Here is a 19,521-nt window from a genome sequence, read left to right on the forward strand (position 1 = left end):
CTTGCATTTAAAAGCAAGTCTGGAGCTTCCCTGCCTTCGTCTTCAAACACTTACCGAGTTAGCTGTAACACACACGTTTTTCCTATTAACAACTTATTGGGCTTTGGTGCAGCCTTACCACGTAGGATTTCAGACAGAGTTCTGCCAAGTGTAGTTACATCTGTTTTCAAGGCATTGCTTGCCAACTACCAGTTTTGTCCAGGGTTGGTGTAGTGTTGTTAAACTTATGAATATCGCTTGGGTATAAAGACCATCTTCAACAACTTGATAAGTGAGACCAAACACAAAGTCTCTTATTTTCCTCCTTTTGCTTAAAATTCTTACCAAAAATGAGTGCTCTTTTGAAGGCTATCAATTCAAGAGAACATATGAGTAGGTTCAATCTTAGAATTTTGTTCCTGGAAGTATAATCCCACTCATGCCCAGCCACACAAATCTCTCCTTTTGTGTTCTTTTTTTCTTTCCCTTTAAAATATACGCATAGAATATTGGGTCATTTCCATGTATTGAAGTCGATATGTGATTATTTCATGTGTATGTGTATCATCTGCCCACCGGAGTGAAAGAATTTGGAAGTTGCACCATTTCACTGCTGTGTACCCTCCAAAGAGCTAAGTGACCTTGAACAGGATAGAGGGTGTACATGGAGTACTTCCTAAATATGCACTTACTGAATTCATAGCTATTTTTTTTAAACTCCTGTGTCCTAAGCTGCAGATAATTAAAAAGATTCTGTAGATGGAAATGTGTTGTTTTGGACACAGAGCAGGGAGCAAGTACAATGATACTCAAGATGGAAAAGGGGTTCATAGAGTTTTGCTCCTGTTCTCACCACACCACTGAAGACTTTTTGAATGGTCATCTATCTCCAAGGCTGTCTCCTTCCTTCCCCTGCAAGGCAGCCTTAGCAGCCAGGGCTCTCCAGTAGCTCTGCGTGCTTATTATTCTCGTCCCCAGGCCTACCAAGGGAAACCTTGCATTGGTCCCAGTCACCAGGCCTGCAAGTCCCTGACCTGCCTCCCATTCCCTCTGTTTGATCTCTGGCCCACTTTCTGGACTGAGTTTCCACAATCTTTTCCCCGGACTTTTCTCGGCTTCTCTTTAGTCTTCCCCTGTCTTCACTTCAAATCGGACGTTCTTTAAAGATGATGTCTAGAGAGTTGAGATGTTCTGTTGACTTGCACTGCGGTATTGGACGAAACACCTTTAAGTGATTTTTAACTAGAAGCTGATGTAGAAAAGTCGGAATATGGACCCATGTAACACATTAAATTTGAGATTATATTCTAATAGAGTTAAAAAGAACTATATATTGTCCCCTCCAAGAGGACTCTTAGAGGAAAGAATTCACCTTCTGAGTCATTAGATTATATTTTATTAGACATTTTTTTTTTCCAAATTTAAAATACTGCTATTTTTACATGCACAAAGGAAAATCAGTTTGGGTAATTATATTTAGGCATTCATTAAAATCAACCACAAAATAGAGACACTTTATTGTGTCATTTATCAACATACTTGATATGTATATCTAAAGTGCATTATGTTACAAAAAATATAGAAATTCAGCAGCACCAAGATACATTTACAAAATAAATACATCAGTTGACAAAATAAATATGGTAAATGCGATAATAATAATTGGATTAGCCTTGGGGAAAAAAATATTCACAATGACAAATGTGCAGTTTCATTGAGCCACGGGGAGACAGGTTTATTCCAATGCATTTACAGTATTTACAGACAATAAATATTTCTAATACTTTCCATATGTTCACTATTACAGAATCTTGTAATACGTCCTTGTCCTTGGAAGGTCTTCGCTGGAAATTTCAATGCCTCCTGCAAAGAGAAGGAAGGGAAAGAAGAGGCGAGAACAGGTTAGTTTTCCTTACAAATAAAGACATGAAATAAAGGACATAAATGAGGTGTCACTGAACCACAGTGGAAAGAGACTCAGGGACTTCTTGTAAGTATCTCCCATAGGAGGTGCCAGTGGGAGGCCCCTGGCTCTCCAGGACCGGATTCAACGGTCTGGGTATTTATTTTGAGCAGGTGCTCATTTGGCCACTCTGCTCCAACACCATGGGCTGTGATGGGGGTAGTGAAAGTGTGTGACTCGGGTAGATGTTGCAAGGATGTGTAGTCAAGCAGAACATGTTTAGTTGGTGATATGCTGATGTGCGTCACTCCTGTGGCTGTCCCTAAACATTCACGAGGGCAACTATGCCTGCATTTTAGTTTTCAGGGCAAAAATTTTGGATTATTTGCTCTGGTTCTCCTGGTGTTTTGAATGGATCTCATATTAGAAATTAAGAAAGCCTATTTTCAGTGAGAGAATAACAAAGAATACATTGACTTGAAAGTATAAAAAAGGAGTAGTTCACCTTGCCATGTTGCTTTTATTATACACTTGGGATCGATGCTTTCTAGTCTCTAAATATTGTATTGACCGATTTTAAGAAGAATAAGTGGAGGTTTCTCTTTGCATGGTCTGTTTCAGTGAATATGTATTTGTTCTTAAGGAAACAACCAGAGTTGTGTGGAAGGCTGACACGACAGACACCTATGGGTGTGAGACCTACAGGAGGGCAGATCCTTGACAATTGCGGGGTTTTACTTGCAACTCAAAAAAAAAAAAAAAAAAAAAGTTGAGCAGTGTGGGTATTTTAATATTTTGGAGGAATTGACCTCTTCCCAATGATTTTTGTTAAAATAGGTTGCAACTGTAGTGAGAAGATTTTAAGATGAAAATTTGATCTGTGATGAGTAGATGTGGATGGATCTAAGGGATGACTTCACAATTCATAATTTATGCCCTGTACTGATGCGAAATGCTTTCTACTAAGTGGGACTGAATGAATTGAGCTTAAGAACAGTGCAAGAAAGGAGAGAATATCTTCAGAAAGAAAGAGGAGAGGCAAGTTAAAGGCCCAAGGAAAAGATCTTTTAAATGCTATTTCCCGCCGTGCAGTTGGCGTGCTGTCCTCCTGACATTTAACATGGACGTGCGGTGGAACAGCCAGGTGAAAACCCAGGACATGGCCTCTATGTATCGCATGTGTGTGAGTAGGACAGTGCTGTATAGTCTGAGCTGCTCTGAGCGAAAAGCTTTTCATCGTTTTCTACATCCTCATTTCTAGAGCAGAATCTCTTGGTTCCTAATAAATGAGTCCTATTGTATCTGGAGATCTCGTTTGCGACATCAAAAACTCTAAAATGCAGTTTCCAGCATTGAAAGCTCCACACTCCCCAGTTCGTGTGGGAGGCAACGGACGATTTAATCTCGGTGGTTCTTTTCAGAGCCACTTCACGTGATAGAGCTCACACTTGCCCATGTAGAACGATGCACAGGCACCAACACTTACAAAAGGCTGGGCACTTCCAAAACTTGAAAATACTTATTTTGAAAAGATTTTATTTGGGTGGCAATGTGTGCATGGCCCCATAGGGTCGCAGGAGTCCACTCCTGTGTCTCCCGGTTCTTCCCTGTGCCTCTGTGGCGCTGTGCTGTGGCAGCATCTGGCCACCAAACAGCTCTTCCCATGAATGTCCCTCACTGACAGGGAAGAGAAAGGAAAACAGAGACATCCTATTGCTTTCAGTCGTGGGTCTGGATGTGATTAGGCCACTGTCTAATTTCACAAGACCGCCTTTAACTTAGGAGTAGCAGCAGCGTAGACAGTGGATACGTGATGATTTTTATTCATTCCTCAGATATATCCAGGAGCAGTGCTAATTTTAAATGAATAAAATCCACGCAACATGCTATTCTTCTGTTTTTATGGCTGCAATATATATTCAGTAGAGCAGTGGTAAGAATAGGTTTGACAGCGTAGTAGGGTCCTTGCATTAGATAGAAATACCCGTATATAAAGGTAGGGTCACATCATAAAAGTATACTGGTATGTGAGCACCGAGATTCGTTTGTAATCCTCATAGGTCTGTTAAGTATTTGCAGAAAAACTCATTCGCTGTGCTAAAAATTTCTCTAGTGCCACAGCCCATTGTTACTGAGGCTGTACAACTCTTCCAATATAATTGCTCTTTTATACGCTGTTTAATGATGCTTCTGTCAAAGAAATGATGGTGAACAGGTTCAGGCTGTGCTACGCAACATCACTTGGTCACCTTCTCTATGCGGGAGTCAGAGAAAAGGGCTGGCGAAGTGACAGGAGGTTCCTGCGGGATCCTTGGGCCCTTCAGCTGTTTCCTACTTTATACAATGAGATTAATGTGCGCCCTGTTGTTGCCTCACAGAGACACCCAGCCACACATGTGTAAGAGCTGGTATAATCAGAACAAGATCTAAAAGCAGCGAAATAACCATCTGTCGCAATTTCTCAGGTGTTTACTGTATGATGGGCACTTAACCCATATAATCTTATTTAATCGTCACCCAACTCTGTGAGGTCGTCCAGTTATTATCTCCATTTCACAGAAGATGAAAGTGATTCTTGAAAAGACTGCGAAACTTGCACAAGGTTGGGAACTTGAATCAGTTCAGACCCAAGACTTGGGCCCAAGGTACTGGACTCCATAGTCTGTGAGTGTCCATGCGACCTGTGTCTGTGAACTAAGGACGACGAGCCACAGATGTCTGAAGTTTTGTTATTGTACTGCACTGCCCACTGACAGATGGGTACATGAGAAACACTCGTGTGCCTCTTGAGCCAAAAATTAAACTGTTTCAGAAACCACTTCTTTTTCATAAGCTGCCAGAAACCAGAGTGAAATTTATTTATTTTTTAAAGATTTGTTTATTTATTTGGAAGGCAGAGTTACAGAAAGGCAGAGGCAGAGGAAAAGGCGGGGGGGGGGGGGGGAGGAGAGAGAGAGAGGGAGTGGGAGAGAGAGAGAGAGAGAGTTCTTCCATCTGCTGGTTCACTCCCAGATGGCCACAACAGCCAGAGCTGTGCTGATTGGAAGCCAGGAGCCAGAGCTTCTTCCAGGTCTCCCATGGATTTGGGCCATCTTCCACTGCCTTCCCAGGCCATAGCAGAGGGCTGGATAGGGAGTGGAGTGGCCAGATCTCCAATCAGCATCCATATGGGATGCTGGCACTGCAGGCAGCCTCTTTATCCACTATGCCACAGCATTGGCCCTCAGAGTGAAATTTAATTAAACAAATTGAAAGTGTGTCTTTAAAATAATTTCTTTAAATTAAAATAAGCTTAAATTTAATTAGTTTGATGAAATAAAAAGTGTGTATGGCTTGGAACTGTTTATGGAAGGATAGCATTCTGTGGTGCTAGGAGATAAGATCAACACATTTTGTGTTGTCTCTTGTAGTGAAACCAAGTAAGAAATGAAAGATTATCAAGAAAGTCTGCTTAGGGTCAGTGCTGTGGCATAGCGGGTAAAGCCACCGCCTGCAGTGATAGCATCCCATATGGGTGCCGGTTCAAGTCCCGGCTGCTCCACTTTTGATCCAGCTCTCTGCTGTGGCCTGGGAAAGCAGTAGAAGATGGCCCAAGTACTTGGGCCCCTGCACCCATGTGGTAGACCTAGAAGAAGCTCCTGGCTCCTGGCTTCGGATCAGCACAGCTCTCTGTTTCTGCCTCCCTGTGACTTGCCCTTCAAATAAATAAATATCTTAAAATAAAGTCTGCTCACTTGCTAGTGGAGGAATAGATACATGTCTCTGGCATTGGGTGAAGATACTCACTAGTCATAGACACTTGAATAGTAAATGCAATTATTTAGGGATTTGCTGTCAAGTACATTAGAGAACTGGAGTTGGGGGTATGACAGTGGTGAAAGAGAAATGGACTATAGAACCCACGTGTGTGGCTGTGCGTGTGTGCATGCATGTGTGTGGGCCTGTGTGTGAGTGTGGACTTGTATGTGAGCTTGTGTGTAGGTGGGCCTGTGTGTGTGTGTGTGGTGTGGACTTGTATGTGAGCTTGTGTGTGTATGGGCCTGTGTGTGCTTGTGTGTGTGTGTTGTGTGCTTCTGTATGTGTGTGCATGTGGTGTTGTGGTTCAGGGTAGGACAACACTGCTTCAAGGCACACCATCGCCACCTATCTTGGTTATGGAAGCACTTGAATGGTGACCGGCTGAAATCTGGAAGCGGGGAACATTCTAGATTATGCACGCCAAGACTAAAGAGGGGGCCGCCAAGGCAGGCGCGGCTTACCGTGAGCTGAGCTCGGGCTCCGGCTCGGAGATGTCAGACAGGTGGTCGCCCGCGAGCCCACTGCCCGCTGCCCGCAGACAGCGGCCAGGCGGAGCGAGTCCGCCGCTTCTTCTTCTCCTGCTCCTTGCGCTTCCCGGGCTTGCCTTTCTTTTTCTTGCCGGGCGTCTTGAGCGGCTGCTCCTTGTAGGGCTCCACCTTGTTGGTTTCCTGAGTGAGGTACCTGCCCTCATCGTCGGAGCCGAAGCGCACCGCGTGGTTCTTGGTGTTGCGGCGGGCTTGGAGTTGGGGGAGACCTCGGAGGTAGCTCTGATCTCGGCGGTGTGGATTTCGGCGATCAGGTGGTGCAGGAAGAAGCGGCGCCGGAGGTCTTGGATGGACTTGCCCTTGTCATGGAGAGCTGGTGTTCGGACACGGCTCTCTTGCTGTCGGAGACAGTGGCAGAGGGGAGGAGGGGTTAGGCCCCGAGGACAGAACGAGGCAGTCAGTCCCCTCAGGGTCTCAGCTGAGGTGGGGGCGGACAGCTGGAGGCCCCCTGCTCTCCTGCGCGGGATGAGAACGCGCGTGGGCCTCGAGTGCCTAAGAGCAAGGGGTCACATTCAGGACGCCTCAGCTCCCTTCCCGACTGCGACAGCCCTGCCTGGCAGAGGCTCAGAGGGAGACAGAAAGCACCAGGTTTCTCTTTTTATGTTTTCAGAGTTCTGCCTGGGGGTGGAATAAATCCACAAGTCCCAGCCTGGGACATTAAAAGGAGGCTGCTTTTACCGGAGCACAAACTCAGGTGCACACACACACATGCAAGTACACACACTGGCATGCACATGCACGCACAACACGTGAACCTGTGCACACAGCCACATGTGTGAACACACATACATGTGCACGCACAGATACACGTACACATGTGCACACACCACACGCACACACAGGCATAGCTGCCCCACTGGTAAAATACTGACACCAGCGTGCAGCACAACCTGTGTAGGAACTCACGTCACCAACAGACCCAACTGTAACACGTTCCTCTCTGGCCTACCAAGGACCTAGACCAGGGCCCTCCCAAAGTACGGAAAAATAAAACTAAAAGGTAAGGTTATCTTGGTGCCAAAAAAAAAAAAAAAAGGAAGAACCACTTTGAAATCCAGGCGCAGTTTTCCATAATGCACATTCCCTGAGACCTTTCTGAAGACCCTCACATTGTGAGGAGGGCCCGCCGTCAGAGCGAGAGCGCCGGAGTGCGAGCAAGTGTGGGCTCACACACAGGGCTTTCTGGAAAGTGGTGGGTGGTCCTCTTAAAATGCATTTCTTTGTGAGTTCACATAAGTGAGATCATTCCTTTTCTTCTGTGCTCCAAGTTTCTTTCTTTCTTTTCTTTTTTTGATTTAGGATTTCAGAGGGTATTATCCTTATGACTTGAAAAGTTCGCTCTTCTGCTCCTCTCCTTTTCTTACCATATCTCCAGGGATAAGTACGCTCTTGAGGCAAAACTCTAATGACATGTAATGGAGAAGAGCAAAGTAAGCCTGCGTCCGTCCTATCAGACAGCGCTGACTCTTGCTTAGCTGTCCATCAGTGTGTGCTGTAATGGTTCTGTGTGCACATGTATCAGCCATCCTGGAGGAGTCCACACAGGAACCGGTCGTAGCCTGCCTGCTGCACTCCTGTGTTACCTAACTCCAAGCCCTGCACTGAAGAAGTCTTCGGTCAGACAGACTCATCTTTGAAAGCACCCAGGTCCTATCCTGGGTTTGCTTACGTCGTGGGCAGATTGGTGTCTGGGGCCCTGGATGCCTTTTTAGCACAACCTCTGTAACTCCTCATTAAAATGCAACAATAATAGATAGCATTATGATCCCCATTTTATAGGTAGAGAAACTGAGGTACAGGGGGGTGAAATGACTCACCCTCATTCATACAATGAGAACTGGCAGGACCAGGTCTCTAAAAAATGGAGATTTCCTGATCTAAAACCACAAGGTTTTTTTTTCAGTTTCCTTGATCTTTCCTCTTGCTGAGGTCAGAGCCTGGTGGCGGGAACGAGGCAGGGCACGGCCGCCAAGGCAGTGGCGGGTTGGACACAAACAGATCAGTTTCTCGCAGACCCAGCTGATTGCCCCCAACGTCCATTTGCCTCAGCAAAATAAGGAACTAGGATTCCTAGAGTTAGGCTAGAAGAGAGGAGATTTCTCCAGATCCTACATTCAGGATGCCAGCTGCCGTCGAGTGCTTTAGCGTGTGCACCGACTGCACGCCGTGTGGCGTGTGTAAAGAAGACATGACTTCACGGAAAGGAATTTAACAGGAGCCTGGTTGAAATGAGGCATGAAGGAGTCTCTCTTGCTTCGCGAAGGTGCCACATGTGACTAGATTAAAATTCACTTAGTCTGTGGCAATAGTATTCTGGAAACTTTTAATAACCGACCAATGTGAGGCTTTGGTACAATATATTTATATCCTCTAATAATATTTTTAAAAGAGCGAGGCTGGTCTAATTGCATATTTCGTAAGTATTTAATAAATATCAGTTAGCAAAGTGTCACATTAAAGAGAAATTCTTAGCCAGTGATCATTTACAGTGCTGGAGGACTTTTCCTTCTTCCTGGATTCCTGGCCGATTCCCATGTGTACTGCTCCCCAAATGTCGAATGCAGCCCGTCCTAGCTGAACTTGAAGCCAGACTCACCCTGGCTGATCTGTTCGGATCAAGCCACCACTGCTCGCGTCCCTGTGATGGGCACAGATGCCTGTCATCCTGACCAGCCTGTCAGTTCTGAGTCACACACAGTGTCTTCCCAAGAGCAGCACTTTGCTGAATGGCTTTGCTGGGGAAGGCAGGGATAGTTCTAATCCTCTGTTTTATAAAAAGCCCGGGACATGGCACAGCTTTGTGCAGGATAAGGATGTCTACCTTTCATGAGATTCAGAGACTCCCATCTGCCTTTTAGGGGAAATTGTTAGTCTACTAGAAAACACGGTGCTTCTCAAATGCGCAGTGTGAAATGTTGTCTGGTAATTTTGCTTTTGGGAAACTGTATTGAAGTTCAGGAATATAATGATATCCTCATCATCAGCAAGAATAAGGTCCATAGAGAAGCTCTTTCAAAAGGAGACATGAACTGACATGGGAGTAAATGGCTGGCATGTACCAACTCGATATACAGAAGTGGTGAGTAACAAATTCAAATTAAGGTTTTCAATGGAGATAACCCCGCAACACTGTAGTAAGGATGCCACAGGAATAGCCTGTTACTCAACAACATCTGTAAACAGACAAGGCCCAGCAGTGCACAGGGCATTATTACCTGCCTAAGTGGCACCACGGACAAACAACGTATGGCGTGATGGTCTCCTTTGGTTATGGTTAAAAAAAAAAAGTCACAACAATTTGGGCCAATACTTCATACAGAGCAAACTGTAGTCGAAACACGGCTCTTGTACCGTAAAGAAAAGTGCCTGTGCAGGGAGGGGTGTAGGGAAGGCTGCAGTCCCCAGGAACTTCAAGGGCAGAAGGAGAGAGGCACGGCAGGGCCTCCGTAGCACAGCAGGCAGAACACGAGAGCATGCTCGTGCTGAGCCGGGGCTGCTAAGGACGCACTCTGTGTCTGAGAAGAGAGTTTGGTGCTACACGGAAGACACAGGGTTAGGGTGTTAGAGTTAAGATGACTCACCAGAAGTCCCTTCCAACCCAAGTGACTCAGTCCAAAGCTATGCTTTTCATTAAGTGGAAGACTCGGTCTGGCTCCCAACCCCATCCATCAAGGGGATGGGTTGGTTTTTGAATCTGCAGGGGATCCCTCTCGGACAGAGACAACCTGCCAAAGGGCATGTGCATCTCCACAAAGGCCTCCCTCTGCCGGCTGCAGCTCGATGATGCTCTAGCTCCATGGAGGGAAATCTTTTGGACTGATAGGGTCCAGAAAGACTCTCAATTCAAAATTGCCTCTTCCTCAATGCCTTTGAAAGTGGTCTAATAGCTGTCTCTCCTGTAGAAGTCGGCGCCACTCTACATCTAATCAGTTTCCCGACCACTTGGGTGTGAAAATTGGGGGACAACATGACTTGATTATATGTTGAAACCTCTTTCAAGAAACTAGCTTGATTGAGTGTAATAGTAGAGGGATGTTTTGTCTAGCACACAAAATTCACTGTCACTTGGCACCAACACAGAAACAACGACTTGTTTTCTTAAACTCCATTTGGCTGTAATATTTGATGAAACATCTTCATCTACTGATGACTTCAGTCTCCATGAAAAACCAGGCTGTAATGTGATGATCTATTAGCCATTAGCTATGAGAATGTTTTGTGGTAGTTTTATAACCATCTGCTGAGTGTGAGTGTTTAACTACAATATTATGTTTCACCACAAACAAAACTCTAACAGAGTCTCTGGCTGCTAAATAGTTTCTGATGTGTATTGCAAGGTGCAACAAAGAAAGAGTTAAAAATAGCCCTTAGGACAACTTAGCACTATTTTCGTGCCCTAATTGTTGATTTAATCATGGTTCATTTACTGTTTCTCAAAAGAGAAAACAGGTATTTCTCAAGCAACTTTAAAGAAAAAATTGGCTCTCTTCCAAGACAGTCTTTCTTAGCCAATAAATACAGTATTTAAGTGTGCCTTTAAAAAAATTCAGTCTTCACCTATATTTACATTTGGATTTTAAGTCATTGAGTTTAACACAGTCTCCAGATGAGGCAAGAAGTCTGAAGACGGTTTTCAGAGATGTATCGGCAGAACGTTGATTCCAAGAGCACAATGAAGCTTTATCTTGAACGTTCTACACAATCGCCTTAGGAGATTCATAATAGATTTTCATTTGGGTGCCAAGGTTCAGACATGTCTAAAGTAATTTCATTTAAGGGCTTTTCTGCTCTAAGAAGAATAGACAGAGGGCACACATAAAACAGTTGCCTTTTTGTACACCCTGGGGAATTTGGGAGGAAGCACCGTGAACTTGATTGTAAACATTAGATACTGCTTTTTTTTTGTATTGTTCATGTAAAAGTTCTACCTAATTCCTTCTCCCAAGTCAAACTTTTCTCATATCTTGAACTGATAGTTCCCCCATGCTCCACACTGTGCTGGCAGCTTAAAGCTCACCCAAAGATGCTATGACACATGACAGAGGCCTGCCAGATCCGACGGATTATTTAGACTGCGGGCCCCTGCCGCTCCCTCAGCTTCCCAGGCACGCCACACGGGGCCGCGTCTCGCGTGTGCCTGGATGCACGGGCTCTTGCCAAGACGAAGTTATCCCTCCAAGAAATCACCGCACGAAAATGCGACGCTACAACGCTCTCAGTCTACAACGCACACTTGGGACTCCAGATGCAGGAACCGAGCGCAATCCTCAAGAAAAAAGACACGTCGGTCTCTGCACACCTAAAGGCAGTTCTGGAAAGGAGCGCTTCCGGCGCCCCTGCACTGGATGGGTACCACGCGGACGGGGCGCCGCGGCGAAGTTTTTACTACTTCATTATATAATATGCCTTCGTTATGTAATAGGGTCCCGTTTTTATATGCTTAAAATTATGTCAGTCATAGGAATATCAGACGGGAGGCTTTTGCTTGGCGCGCACAAACTGCCACCCACCGTCACTACGCACCCGGCGCGCACACCTCTGTCCCCACGCAGAACTCGGCGTCCTCCGCGAGTTTCAAAACCTTTCCCGGGTCCCCAAAGCACCCTCCCTGCCTCCCTGGAGAGCATCCCGCAAATCGCTCCCGACTAGGGGAGTGCGCATCCTGCAGGTAGCCGGATGGCCCGTCTCTCCGCCCGCCCTGCTGACCACGGCGAACCCTCCGCAGCGCCCCAGCCCGGCAGCCTCCCGCGCTGGCCTCCCGGCCCCGGGACACTCACAGGCGGCGGCCCGGCCCCTCCACCGAGCGCCCGCAGGAGGGCACGGAGTAGCTCAGCAGGAACACGGCCACGCTCCACTGCCGCAGCAGCCCTCCGCAGCATCGTGTCCCGTCGCCGTGGGACCTGCAACAGAGGCGAAGGGCCCAGGTCAGTCCGGCCTCTCCATCTCCCCGTGCGCCCCCGCTCTCCCTTCCAGCCCAATCTCCAACAGCCGCGTCCACAGCCAGGGCATCTCCCAAGTTGCAAAGAAACACACACACACACACACACAAAACCCCAAACTTTCTCTGGAGCCGCTCAGCACTTACTTATTTTAGGAATCAGCTAGTCCAACTGTGCTTTTTCCAAACCACACGGGCAAAAAAAAAAAAAGCCAAAAAGAAAAAAAATTCAGAGGCGCTTCCTCTGAGATAGTAAGCGAAAACGAAATGGTTTTATATAGGCAGCAGTGATGCGTAGCGTGTTTACACGTCTCCCATAGCAATGCCTAATTAGTGCGGTCGGCAGTGAGTTCTCTGCGCGCGTGGAGCCCGGCGGACCCCCTTCCAAAGTCAGCGTCCTGGCGCGCCCGGCCCCTGGGTCCCAGAGCCACTTGCAGCGAGCCCCGCATATATATACATAGCCGTCCGTCTACCTCCTCTGGTGGGCTGGGCTGCTTCCGGAAAGTTGATTCCACACGCCCTGGGCACGCGTTCCAAGCGCGCGTGTCGTCGATCAGCAGGGCCAGGTGGCGGCGAGGGCGGGATCCGGCGGCGCAGAGGGCGGCGCGCCCCGCTTCACGGGCGGGCGGGCATGCGGGCCGCGGCGCAGGTTGGCGGCGAGCTGCAGGGCCAGCCGGGGAAGGTTCCACGCTCGCGGGCAAACCTGCCGGAGAAGTGAGCGAGTCGCAAAGAGGTGGCGCCCGAGGAACGCGCGCGGGGCGAGCGAGGGCGCGGGCGCGCGGGGGGCGGGGGACTGGGACGGCCCGAGCCGGCCCCGCGCGGCGGCCGGGCGGGCACCGGGAAGCCCAGAGCTGGGAGAATGCTCGGCGGGCGGCGGCGGAGCGGCCTCCCTCCCGCCTGACCGCCCCCACCCCCACCCCACCCCAACCCCCCCAGCGCCGCCCGGAGCGCGGATCCCGCCGCGCCATGCCCCGGGCCGGGGACGTGGGCGGATCCGCTCGCTCCCTCCCGGCTGGCTCCGGCCAGCGCCTCAGATCCTGGAGCGGAGGTCCCCGAGGGCAGGAGGACCGCCCCGGGCAGCTGGCGGCCCCGGGTGCACCCGGCTGGACCGCCGCGGGCGCCGAGAGCGCCGGGGGCGGCTGGATGAGGAGAAGGCCAAAGGAGCCCGGGGCCGAGGACCGCGGGCGGCGGGGCGCCGGGGCGGAGAGGACGCGGGCCGCGGGCCTGTGGCTTTGAGGAGCCCCTAAGCTCGCCCGGCTGCTCGGGGCGCTGCCTGGGAACGCGCCTCCTCAGCCCTTTCCTGGCACGAGCCGAGCGTCTGGGAGAGCAAAGGCGCTTTCGGAATTCGGGTCGGGATCGCGCTTCTCGCTTTCTCGGAATAGCTGGGGGACACCCGGAGCCCGTCCAGCAAAGCGCGCGCGCAGGATGGAGCCCCTCGCGCCTTGAGACCGGCGGAGGGCCCCCCACGCTCCTGGGCGCGCACCGGGCCCTTGGCAGCCCGCGACCGACGGGACCCCGAACCACTCTTCTCCGGGCTCCCTGGCGGGCCGTGCCCTCCTCCTCCCAGGGCGTCCCCTGCCGCAGATGCTGGGGCGGATGGCGGCACCCGCGCGTCCCTGGCCGGCAGACGCCGCGGGACTCGCTGTGCGCCGCGGTGCCTGGGCCGCGCCAAGGGACTTCCTCCCGCAAGGGCGGCTGCGGGCTGCGGGGCAGTGCAGTGTGCGGAGGCCCCGAGCCTTCGGAAGGCAGCGTCCGGCCACAGGGTCCTGGTGGCCGGTTTTCGGGTCCCCTGCCAGGGACGTGTGGCTCAGGGGTCGGGGAGATGTTTATGAAGCGGCTTCCAGCGGACGCCCCTCGGAGGTTGCGGAGCGCGGGTGAAACAGCGCCCTCTCCCCGACCCTCGCTGCCCCGGGTGGGCAGGGAGCGTCTGCGGGTTACTTTGGGTGGTGGGGGCACCTTTTCTCAGAAGTTCTTATCGCCTTTAAACTCCAAACTTTAGAAAACTTGGCTTCCTCCCACTTAAAAAAAAAAAAAAAAGAAAGAAAAGAAAAAGCACGTCTGGGAATTTCCACAACTTCCCTTGAACATTTAAGAATTTCTAAATGTTCGACATGTTTGCATGGCATGAAAAGACAAGGTATTGACACTCAGAGATGTCACCCTTTGAACTCTAACACTTTGTGATTTAGAATAAATATTCTCTCCCGAAAGATGCAACGGCCTTAATGTAACCGGTAGATCTGAAGGGGGAAATCTGTAAAAAAAAAAAAAAAAAAAAAAAGTAAATCACAAATGAGCTCTTTAATACTTGCAAGTTGTTTAACGTTAAAATGGTAATATTTGCTTCCACAATAAATCAATGCCAGCGTGCTTAGCCAAGTTTCAAACTACCAAGGTTTCAAACATCAACCCTCCTCCAAGAAAAGGCTAAAACAAAAGTCAGATTGAAAAAATGAAATCACTTAGCTTGTAAATAAAGTCGTTATACTCTCAAAACATCGTAAAGGCTGGCATCAATGGGCCGCTTTGATTTGTGCGGCTGTTTCTGCTAATTAAACAAAACCGGCCCCTTCTTTATTCTCTGCACACTTTTCTGGTGTCAGAAGAGAGACCAGACGGCAAACCGTCTCCCAGCTCTTTTTAGAATTTCCTCTCTTCCACAAAAATAGAAAATATAGACACGGGAGAAATAAATAATATTTATAGACTTGGAAGCCCAAAGTGTCCTTGTAATTTATTATTTCACCTTTTTCTGATTTACAGTCTTTTCTCCTCTGGCCAAGGCACAGAGAGCTCCTCGGCCATCTCTTCCACAAGTACTGTTTGGTTGTTCTTGAAGAAAGTAACAGCAACTCATCAGGGCATGAAAAGCTTCTGAGAAGCCTTAGCTGTGCCCGGTCAAGGCCGTTATTAGAAAGCAGGAACTTGTTTGCAGCTGTCCACTGTTTAGCACCTGTGGTAGATATTTTCTGCAATATATACCCGGGATCCTGATGTTTTGCCTTTGCTGAAAAGGATGTTTTGTGACAGAATAATCTAGCTCCTAAGATAACTGAGTAACTTCTATATATTGAGGACATACCGTAGGTAGGAGGCTTTTTTTTTTTTGCTTATAAGAGGAACAAGTGCCAATAAACTTGACTGTTTGCTTAGGCCTTGCTGTCATGTAAACGTGCATTAGCAGATAGGAGGATTTGCAGGCCAGCCTTTCATCTGAACATTTGCACGTGAGGCAGCTTGGCATTGAGAGAGGTACACCTACAGGAATGCCTGACCCATGAGCAAGCCTCCGTCTTCTGACCTCCCAGTCCTGGTAGCACTGTGTCACATCCCAGTTTTCAAAAAGGCTCTTTAACACGGGAAGGAATTACTCTTCAGTGCGTGCTGAATTTACCTCGCCAAGGATATTTCCTTTGGAAATTAGAAAAAAAAAAATAAGCAAACAAATAAACACCAAAACCCCACATGCATCTCCAGGGCTTTAAACAGCGCACCTGGGTGCAAGAATTCAGTTATTGCCGGTGAGCGTCCAGTTTAGGCATTTTCCAATCTGTAGCTGCAAGCTATGTCTCTAAAAGCCAATGGAAGCAAACAGCCAGACTCATGCTTTCCCTTCTCCAGACTTTGCCTGTGCTTAGGGGGAGCAGTTGCACAATCAACTCTAGGAAGGCTCCCGTTTGGTTCCATGAGAATGGGGCTCAGATCACTTGCCTGCCCTGGGACTCGAGAGGGAGCTCTTGCCAGCTCACCTCAAGGGCAGCAAAAAATAAATAAATAAAATATGCAAAAGGTGGGTTACGCCCTTAAGTCCCAAGGAAGGCTAGGCAAGGGTGTGTTTCATTATTAAGTCTCTGTGTAATTAGATGAGGATAAGACTCTCACAGGGGCTGTAGCCTGTTAACATCTGGAGGAACTGCCTCGGGGAGCAGCACCCAGCTATGCATCAGGCCCACAGGATCCTCCCTGGAAACGTGGGCCTCACACCCTGCCTCAGCGGCCCCTGCTTCCTGGGCTTTGTGCTGGCTTTCTCCAGACCAGAAAGCCCGGCAGAGAGGCTGTTTTCCTGGGAGGAGCAGAAGCCAGTGTGGGAGGACGTGGTCTTTTGGGAATGAGTTCTTCAAGGTCACATGCTTGTGCACCTCCCAAGTCCACGAACATCAAAACCAATTTGTGTCCTCTTCCCACCGTGGGTGACTGGTCGTGTGCATTTGTGTGTGAATGCACGTGTGTGGGTGTGTGCATATGTGTGAATGCACGAGTGTGTGTGTGCGTGCATGAGAGAGAATGTGTAATATTCCGGCCCTGATCTGGGCCGATGCCCACCAGGTGTTCTTGGCTGGGCAAAGATCTTACCTCCCTGAAGTAGGCAGCTCTGGACTTGTGCGAGACCCCAGAGAGAGGTTCAAGTCCCACCTGGTTCAAACGACAACCATTGCACCTGAAACCAACCTTGGCTGGTGCCACAGAGATCTTTTGGCGCTGGCCCAGCTCCCCTGTGAATGGAACAATCTTTAAAATTTTTTTTTGTAGTTTTTAAAAGTATTGATTAGCGTGTAATCCTCCTACCAGACACGGTGTAATATTCCAAAGCTTGCAGGCGGTGTAACTGATCAAATCAGGTGCCCCCCCCCCACCCTTCCACCACGTGGGAGCCTGCCCGCTCCTCTCCTCCAGGTCTTCATTTGGCATAGAGCACATGGCTGTGACCTACAGTGGCCCTGAAGTGCAGCGCAGCACAGCATCCTGCACCTGTACCTGACTACCCTTTCTTAGTTTTGAGCCTGGGCTGCCTGGATGGCGCTGTCCCCAGGCCCCAAGGGACCAGCAGGCTCAGAAATGAGGCAGGGAGGGCAGGGGTGAAGCTCTTTGGAACCCTCTGGCCATACAGCATGGAGAGGCCAGACTCTCTTAGGGCAGGGGTCTCGGGATGGTCGTCTTTCCTCCCCCTCCCCCTCCTCCCCACCTCCTGGGATAGACTCAGCATCGCCCATGGTGGGGCAGACCACCAGGAAGGGGGCCGGCTTTGCTCCACGTGGTCTTGGGCAACTTGGCAGGTCTGGGAATTTGTGGAAGGGGTCTTTTGGGCCTTCCATCTCTCAGAGTTTGATCTCATCAAACAGGTTTTGCCCAGAGTGGTCGCCCTGAGGCAGGAGGTGGGGGGGGGGGCACAGTGTCCCTGCCCAGCGCCATCTCCTTGCTGAGAACCCTGGCTGCGGGGATCCTGCGACCCCAGGACAGGAGCCCCTGGGCACGGGCACTTCCTCTCCTCCCTTCTCCCTGCAGGTCAGTTTGTGAAGCAAAAGTGCAGGTGTTGAGTGGTCCATTACGCTCCGCTCCCCGAATATGGGGGACTCTCCGCCTCCCAGCCACCTCCCTAGCAGGAGCGCACAGCCCTGCGCCCGGTGCGGGTCGGTCTGATTTCGTTCAAGGCGACCCGCAAAGCCGCGGGCGGGATGAAGGGCGGCACCAGAGACCGGAGGAAAGTGGGAGGCGCGGGACGGAGTCTCCGCGCCAGTTCCTTCCGTTTGATTCTTGGACTGCTGTGGCACCATAAGGGGACGGTGACGTGGTCCCGAAGCCCGCCCTGGCTCTGTAGACCTGCTCGCGCCTGTGTTGCGATCTCGGGGGTGTAGCCCGTTGCACACATGGCGTGTGTCCAGGGCACAAAAGGCAGCCTCGCCGGTGGCTCCTCGCGCATCCGTAGCGCGAAGCTGGCAAGGGGAAGGCGGAGAGCTGTCCATGGTGGTTATGGCTCCTTGACGTACGTGCTCGGCCTGTCCCGCCCAGGCGCAGACCCACCCCCACCCAGGGCCCGCCAGCCACCCGGGCCATGCACGCCGGGCTCCAGGCTGGGCTGGGGGTTTGCACAGAGGCAGAATTCCAGAGCTCCTTCCCTCGGGGTTTTTCCCTGCAGGTGACTTTTCATCTGTTTGTGCGTGCACTTCCTGGTGGTCCCTGTGCTGGGGTCCTGCTGCTTGCCTGTGTTCAGAGCGTCCACGCTCTGGCCACTGCGTGTGTACCCTGTGGAACGTCCGCAGAGTGGGAAAAGAGCTGCTGGGACGTGGTCAGGTGCCTCCAGGACCCGGGGCAGCTGCTTTCCCACGGCAGCGGAGCCCTATGTCCTGTTAGTGTTCAGAGAAGTCACTTCATTTTTCATTCTAGCGACTCCTGTTCCCCTGCAGGGTGTGACGGCTGCTCTGGGCAAAGGAGGAAGCAAATGAACACGGGTTTCCTTGGAGGGCCCATCTCTGGGAGGCACAATTCTGCCCAGTTCTTGGGGCAGATTTTTATAAAGAGCTGGTTTTGGACCTAATTAAGCTCTAGTTTATTGCAAAGGATGCTTTGCCTTTTTGCTCATCGCTGCTTTTTACTCTTCTGTCTTATATTTTCTCCTGGCCATTTCTCTCTTACCTAATCTTTGTTGGCTATCCCCTGAATAAGGAATCACGTTAATGCTGCAAGAGAGTGTAGAATGTTGTAAACACTTAGAACTCTTACTGTGGTCTGGGCTTGTATTTATGGGGCATATTTAGTTAGCAGTACCTATGAGAAATTTTATTTGTTCCTGTTTAAGATATCATATTTGGGTTGGTGCCGCGGCTCAATAGGCTAATCCTCCTCCTGGGGCCGGCACCCCGGGGTTCTAGTCCCGGTTGGGGCACCAGATTCTGTCCCAGTTGCTCCTCTTCCAGTCCCGCTCTCTGCTGTGGCCTGGAAGTGCACTGGAGGGTGGCCCAAGTCCTTGGGCCCCTGCACTCGCATGGGAGACCAGGAGGAAGCACCTGGCTCCTGGCTTTGGATCAGCGTGATGCGCGCCGCGGGGTGAGCCAATGGAAAAGCAAGACCTTTCTCTCTGTCTCTCTCTGTCTCTCTTTCTAACTCTGCCTGTCCAAAAAAAAAAAGATAATATATTTGGAATATGCCACTTGCTGCTTTTACCCATCTTTCTCACCCTGGGGTTGCACTTTAAAAATAGGTGTGTGTGTACACGTGTGTGCACACACACATAGGCATGTGTACTGATAAACAACTTTGACAATCCCTGATGCTAAACAAAGTATTATGATTCCATGATTTTAAATAACCCCCCTCAGTTTCGGGTTCTAACATAAAAAATAGTTGGGGGTGGGAATGTAATATTTCCACATGCTATTCTACAAGTCCGTGAACTTGATATGTTACTTCATCTCCCTGTATTTATAAAATTTAATTAAATAAGACTTGGACTGGTACTCAGTTCTTTGAAAAGTGTGTTGCAAACCAGCACAGTGGCACTGTACTGTTGTTATTTGCCATTTGGATGTTTAATTCTATGAGTTCTTTGGTCGCTGGCCCTCCCCATGCATCTCTTTCCTCTC

At 49.6% G+C, this 19,521-nt stretch overlaps 1 protein-coding gene across 1 annotated transcript; it reads right to left on the minus strand.

Moving 5' to 3' along the window:
• Positions 1 to 1,689: 1,689 nt before the first annotated feature.
• PTHLH (parathyroid hormone like hormone) lies at positions 1,690 to 13,131 on the minus strand. Its single transcript, XM_062195235.1, is given in 8 exon segments — positions 1,690 to 1,842; positions 6,142 to 6,209; positions 6,211 to 6,410; positions 6,413 to 6,538; positions 6,541 to 6,563; positions 12,003 to 12,125; positions 12,727 to 12,866; positions 13,081 to 13,131. Coding segments are annotated over 8 exon segments (741 nt in total). The 3' UTR covers positions 1,690 to 1,832.
• Between the last annotated feature and the right edge of the window lie 6,390 nt (positions 13,132 to 19,521).

Source organism: Lepus europaeus, chromosome 6, assembly GCF_033115175.1.
Source record: "Lepus europaeus isolate LE1 chromosome 6, mLepTim1.pri, whole genome shotgun sequence".
Lineage (NCBI taxonomy): Eukaryota > Metazoa > Chordata > Mammalia > Lagomorpha > Leporidae > Lepus > Lepus europaeus.